This window comes from Otolemur garnettii, unplaced genomic scaffold (assembly GCF_000181295.1).
Source record: "Otolemur garnettii isolate 467f Iridium unplaced genomic scaffold, OtoGar3 scaffold00149, whole genome shotgun sequence".
Lineage (NCBI taxonomy): Eukaryota > Metazoa > Chordata > Mammalia > Primates > Galagidae > Otolemur > Otolemur garnettii.
This window is the reverse complement of record NW_003852544.1, coordinates 741,079-748,264: the sequence shown is the minus strand read 5'-3', so window position 1 is coordinate 748,264 and position 7,186 is coordinate 741,079. Positions and strand designations below refer to the sequence as shown.

The 7,186-nt window shown below is 43.4% G+C and overlaps 1 protein-coding gene across 1 annotated transcript in view; it reads right to left on the bottom strand.

The window, feature by feature from the left end:
- ZNF839 (zinc finger protein 839) overlaps positions 1-7,186 on the bottom strand; it is a 28,244-nt gene that overhangs the window by 13,747 nt on the left and 7,311 nt on the right. The window contains exon 2 of the mRNA XM_023518869.1: positions 6,048-6,278. Within this exon, the coding sequence (XP_023374637.1) occupies positions 6,048-6,278 (231 nt within the window). The remainder of the gene's footprint in view (positions 1-6,047; positions 6,279-7,186) is intronic.

The following is a 7,186-nucleotide window of genomic DNA, read 5'->3' as shown; positions in this document are numbered from 1 at the left end:
AAAAAAAAAAAAAAGACTAAAGGCTGAAGACTCAGGAGACTGAGGCAGGAGGATTGCTCAAGCCCAAGAGTTTGAGGTTGCTAAAAAAAAGAGTTTGAGGTTGCTGAGAGCTGTGAAACTACAGCAGTCTACCCAGGGCAAGACTGTGTCTCAGAAAAGAAAAAGAAAAGAAAATCTTATCAATCACTACAAAATCCATGGAGGATATTACTGACTAGAACAGGGGTCCTCAAACTTTTTAAACAGGGAGCCAGTTCAATTCTGAGTCTGCTTCATCTTCCTCCCTATCTTCAACTCCCTCCCCTTCCTCATCTCTTTCAGGTGGACAAGCTTCATCTTCCTCTTCATCATCTTTGTCTCCATCCTTATCCTCCTTTTCAGAGTCTTGTGCTTTCATTATCCTCCAATTAAATCTAATTATGAGATTTGCTGCAGGAGTTCAAAAATACTTTCTCTATAATCTTCCACATTTGTGATCTCACAGTTAAAAAAGTCAAGACTTTTTAAATGTTTAAGATTTTGCAGAACATCTACTATACTGAGATCTTTGATTTTGTTTCCCCTGAGATTGAAATGGACAAGACTTAGACAATTTCTCTGCCAGGACTTCTAAGCCTCCAGAAATTATATTGTCACCAAGCTCCAATTCTTGGAATTTATTTAAGCTGAGAAGCTGGGCAAGTGAACTTAGTTCCAGGTTAGCCATACTCAAAAAATCTATTAGTATCATTCAGGCTCAGCGCCTGTGGCTCAGCGGCTAGGGCGCCAGCAACATACACCAGGGCTGGCAAGTTCAAACCCAGCCTAGGCCTGCCAAACAACAATGACAACTACAACCAAAATTAGCTGGGCATTGTGGCGGGTGCCTGTAGTCCCAGCTACTTGGGAGGCTAAGGCACGAGAATATCTTAAGCCCAAGAGTTTGAGGTTGCTGTGAGCTGTGATGTCACAGCACTCTACCGAAAGCAACATAGTGAGACTCTGTCTCAAAAAAAAAAAAAGTATCATTCAAAGACAGGGTCTTGTTCCATTGCCCAGACTATCCTCCCACCTCAGACTCCTGAGTACCTGGGACTATAGGCATGAGCCATCATATCTGGCTACTTCTATTTTTTGCAGATTCAGAGCCTGACTATGTTGCTCAAACTGGTCTCAAACTCTAGGCCTAAAGCAATTCTCCTGTCTCGACCTCCGAGAGTTTTAGGATTATAGGCAGGAGCCATTGTGCTTGGCCAGGATTCAGGACGTTTAAATGAATGTTTAGCTTATGTCTCAGTAGCAGTCTTAATAAACATCATGAATCCTGATGATATAAAGGCTGATAGCATTCACTGCTAAACATCTAACACAACTGAGTCCTTTTGAAACTTTGACTTAAAGTCTAAACTGTCACATTAAAAAAAGTATCATTTAAGGCTTCAATTTCCCCACTGAAGGCAATTATCAAGAACTAACTCTGTCACCTCCCCAGGAGCTCTGTTCCTCAACTCCAAGTTAATCTTCTTCATCTCCATATCCTCCTCCTCCTGATCTTCTACTACTACTCTCCTCCCTTCCCCTTTCCTGCCTTTCCCCAAACCCCTACCTTAAAATTTTAAGAGATTTGGAAATGAATGAAAATAAATGTAACTATAAATGCCTACTACCACCAAATAGGTGTTGGGTAGAAAGAAGAGAGCAACAAATAGAGTCAAAGAAGTTGGGACTGTAACTCAGCTGCCCCCACCTTCTTGCTAACACACCAGCACTGTGCTCACACATACACATACACACACACCAGCAGTTCCTTCCCCATCAATGGCTACTCAAAGACTCTAGAAGAAAGCATTTGACACCTTTGACAGCCCTGAAATAATTTCTCAATAACTAACAAGCTGGTTTAACACAAACATTAAGGACAGAAAGTTCCCCCAAACTCAGCAGCTAGGCAACTCTATATTAGAAGCATTCTGCTTTCTGGAATATCATATTTGTTTGCCCATTACCAAAGTATTGTGATCCATTCTGGGTTCAAAGTTTGAGTCCCCACAGACAAGCTCTGACAAGTTCTTGGGTATCTGGCCCTGGAACAAAGACAGAGCAATGAGGAAATGTGTGGTCTGCCCTCTTGGACTCACTGACTAGTATGGGAGACAGAAATGAAAACTAGGCTTGGTGCCTGTGGCTCAAGTGGCTAAGGCGCCAGCCACATACACATAAGGTGGCGGGTTCAAATCCAGCTTGGGCCCACCAAACAACAATGATGGCTGCAAACAAAAAAAAATAGCCAGGCGTTGTGGCGGGCATCTGTGGTCCCAGCTACTTGGGAGGCTGAGGCAGGAGACTCACTTGAGCCCAGGAGTTGGAGATTGCTGTGAGCTGTGATGCCACGGCACTCTACCTAGGGGGATAGCTTGAGGCTCTGTCTCAAAAAAAAAAGAAATGCAAACTAGTCAGAAACCTATAACACCAGAGGCTATGCCACATGACCCAGGTGACCAGCACAGAAAGCAACCATTTATGCCAGGGGCTCAGGTGCAGAGAAGACAGAAGCACAGTTGGAGGCAGCATCTAGGACTAGCAGGCCAGGAGGGCTAAGGGCAGCACAGGTCTGGGCTGGGAGGAGCCAAAGATTTGGATTACTTTCTTTCTTTTTTTTTTTTTTTTCTTTTTGCAGTTTTGGCTGAGGCCAGACTTGAACCCGCCACTCCCAGTATATGGGGCCAATGCCCTACTCCTTGAGCCACAGGTGCCGCCCTAGATTTGGATTAATTTCTAAAGGTAGATGTGGAGAGTGGTTTTAGGGGCATCCCTTGGATGGTGCAGAGAAGCAGTCAGAAGACTACTGGCAAAGTATAGGCAGGAGAAGATGAGGACCAGGTGAGAACAGGGGTGTAGGTGGGCAAGAGATGCACAGTGGGCACAATCCTTGAGACTTAGAGACCACAGAACACAGGCAGTGATTGAAGGAGAAAGAGTCAAGAATGGCTCTGGGTTCCCAGCTTACATTCCCCAGCAGCAGATGAAGCAGCCCTTGATAAGGCAGGGCTGAAGTGGACAGGAAGCCAGCTTGTGGGCCCTGTTCAGACATGAGACATGGAAGGTAGAGGGTACACTTGGATAAAGATGTTTCAATTAAGAGATCTGATGCTCCAGAAAGGTCTACCTAGCTAGGAAGTACAGACGTGGGAGTCTATATAGGAAAGAAGGTTTGAGAAACTAGGATGAGTGAGATCCTCAAGAGAAGCAATAAAGTGAAGAGGAAGCCAAAGAAGTCTTTGAAACAGTCTCTTGAGGTTCAGCCAGATCATAAGATTGGGGCTTAGGAAGGCAGATTAATTAGGAGCTGCAAAGGACTAGAAAGGGTTCAGAGGAGGGCTACAGATGCTCATAAAACAACCAAAAAAGCTAAAGGAAAGTCTTTTTTTTTTTCATAAGAAAAAGATGTTTAATTACAGCCAGGTACAGTGGCTCATATCTGTGATCCCAGAAATTTGGGAGGCCAAAGCAGGAGGAACACTTGAGCCCAGAGTTCAAGGCTGCAGTGAGCTATGATCGTACCACTGCACTCCTGCCTGGGCAACCAAGTGAGACCTTGTCTCCAAAACAAACAAAGTTTAATTATGACTTTCTTTTTTTTTTTTTTTTTTGAGACAGAGCCTCAAGCTGTCCCCCTGGGTAGAGTGCCGTGGCATTACAGCTCACAGCAACCTCCAACTCCTGGGCTCAAGCGAGTCTCCTGCCTCCGCCTCCCAAGTAGCTGGGACCACAGGCGCCCGCCACAACGCCCGGCTATTTTTTGGTTGCAGCCATCATTGTTGTTTGGTGGGTCCGGGCTGGGGATTCAACCCACCACCTTAGGTGTATGTGGCTGGCGCCTTAGCCGGTTGAGCTATAGGCGCTGAGCCTTAATTATGACTTTCAAAAACAGTTAGAAAGAAATGACCAGCTGATTTCTGGCTGAAAGAAATGACCTACCTCTATTGGAAGTGTAGGAAGGTCAGAATATAAGGTATTACCTTGTCATGACCGGACCTAAATTCCAAATGATCTTAATAACAGCAGACAGGGCATCCTCTCAATTTTCTGTTTAATGTTCACATCCCCTGACAGTTCTGTCAACTGACTGGTTTGCCTGTTATCTTTCTCCCCTAAGAGCAGGGGCTGTGTCCATCTTGTGCACACTGTCTCCAAAAAAGGGCCTGATATTTACACCCAATAAATGTATAAATTAATGTCCACTTCTAAAGGCAATTCTCACCTGTAAGAGTTGAGAATAGCCCTATTTCCATTTAGAAAACCATTTCTATTGTTTTTGAAATTGCTTCCAGGTAAATGCAGGTTATACTTATTCCAAAACTTACAAAGGCAAGCAGCTTTTGAAGCTACATCAAAGGCCCTATTATAGGGTGGTACCTGTGGTTCAGTGGATAGGGCGCTGGCCCCATATACCGGGTTTGAACGGCCCCAGCAAAACAGCAACAAAAAAATAGGTGGGCATTGTGGTGGGCACCTGTAGTCCCAGCTACTCGGGAGGCTGAGGCAAGAGAATTGCCTAAGCCCAGGAGTTGGAGGTTGCTATGAGCTGTGATGCCACAGCACTTTACTGAGGGCGAGAAAGTGAGACTCTGTTTCTAAAAAACAAAACAAAACAAAAGAAAACACAAGACCCTATTAGCATTTTAAACAGAAAAGACTTATGAATTATCTCAGATAAGGGTCCTGCAATTCTCTGTGGGACCAATGGGGCATTGTAAATCAAGTTGATAGTATCATCATATCAGAGTCACAGACTAGTGTGGGCCTTACTCAGACACCCTATCTTAGACATTATCACACACCAAATAGACATCAAATAGCCTGGATTCAAATTCTGGATCTGCCACCTACCTCAAGGATGATCTTGTGCAAGTTATTTAGCCTCTCTGAATTCCAGGTTATCTACTAAGATGGGACAATACTTACTACATATAATAAATGAAATGAGGCCTATAAGGACATTTTAGCATGTTGGCATCAGATCAAAGACTACCTTACCTCCTACTTCTAAAGATTAATCAAGTATTATCACAATACAAGTCCAAATGCAAATAAAGCTAACTTACCAGGGTGTAAATTTGCTGCTAGAACAAATAACCTTATATTTTGCCTCAAGAAAGTTTCTAGGGGCAGTACCTGTGGCTCAAAGGTGTAGGGTGCCGGCCCCATATGCCGGAGGTGGCGAGTTCAAACAAAAAAAAAAAAAAGAAAAAAAAGAAAGTTTCTAGGAAATCCACTTCCTCTCTGAAAATCACCACTTCTTCCCCTTGTATATAGGAGTTTAGGCTTTGGGCCCCCTAACAGCCACTCTTACTGGAGGCCAGTGGTCTCACTAACTTATCTCATGTTCTCTCTTGCTATATTTTCCACTTCTTTTCTTTTCTTTTTTTTTTTTTTTGAGACAGAGTCTCACTTTATCATCCTTGGTAGAGTGCCAGGGCATCACACAGCTCATAGCAACCTCCAACTCCTAGGCTTAGGTGATTCTCTTGCCTCAGCCTCCCGAGTAGCTAGGACTACAGGCACCTGCCACTACACCTGGCTATTTTTTCATTGTTGTTGTTGCAGTTTGACTGGGCCAGGTTTGAATCCGCCACTCTCAGTATATGGGGCTAGGGCCCTTCCCACTGAGCCACAGGCTCCTCCCATCCACTTCTTTTCTTTAAGATATTCACTTGGCCATTACCAGGCAAATAACTATATCTTAGTCTAAGACGATCTGCATGAGTTTAGGGTTCTAATTTTCTAAGTCAACCCAATTAAATTCAACTATTTCCACTGTTTTCTAAACTGCATCACATAAACACAGGTTATGATGAACTTATTGTCATTTTAATCAGGTAAACCTGTAAATTATTTCAGATAATATACTTGAATTTATTACATATTTTATCCAGTTATATTTCAGGTGAACTGTTTAATTGATCTGGGTATTCTGCTTTTAAATTGAGAAGGCTAATAGTGAATTGCCACATGCCATGCCAGAGAAACATGTTTCAAGCACAGAGTTGTACTTAAGAGTGATGTACCTCCTTAAGCCTGGCTTTGCCATTGGATGTGTTCTGTCCTCCTGCTACAGCAGGGCTCCCATGTGGCTGAGGCGTTCTTCTCTGCTGAAGGATGGCTGTGCTGGACTCTGCACAGGTCTCCGAGCATCCACTTCCGGATCCCAGGTGATTTTCTGATACCCAAAGAGCAGAATGACTTCCATTTTCAGGTTCAGACACCAATGCCTCTTCAACTTCTACAGACTGACCATTCTAGACAGTGTTGCATACCCAAAAATAAAATAAAATGAAATCATGCTTTATATACTGCCATAAAAGCCTGAAAGCAGAAAAATGTCAAGTCAAAAGCAAGAAACTCGCTAAATTAATTTCTTCTTCACATAATCAAGACATGTTAACTACAATCAATGCATCTTAGACTTTTCCAACAAAATATCCCTTTATGATACTGAACGAATGTTAGCCATAGCAGTAATAAATCTGGGCTGCCAAACTGTAACCCGGGGAGTTGATGAGAAGGAAATAAGAAACTTCTCTGATATGACTGTCATCTTAAAAATTGACCTGAATTTTGTTTCTAATTCATAACTTACCCATGAACTTTTTTATTTTTTATTTCTATTTTTTGAGACAGAGTGTTCCTCGGTTGGGCTGGAATGCTCTGGCATCAGCCCAGCTCACAGCAACCTTAAACTCCTGAGTTCCAGTGATCCCCCTGCCTTAGGCTCACAAGTAGCTGGGACTACAGGTGCCTGCCACCACATCTGGCTAATTTTTCTATTTTTAGTAGAGATGGGGTCTTGCTCTTGCTCAGATTGGTCTCTAACTCATGAACTGAAGCAATCCTCCTGCCTCAGCCTCCCAGAGTGCCACTAATCTACTCCTATGTCCATGGATAAGCATGGCTTTTTGAAGAGAATTCTGCATCTGACATTGTCTAGCAATTTTATCATTCTCTGCCAATTCCCTCTTCTGAAACCAGGAACAATAATATATCTATATGTCCCAGGACAGATAAAGGGTTAAATGAGCAAATAGAAAGAAAGCATTGACTCAGCGCCTGTGGCTCAAGTGGCTAGGGTGCCAGCCACATACACCCAAGGTGGCGGGTTCGAATCCAGCCTGGGCCCGCCAAACAATGATGGCTACAACCAAAAAAA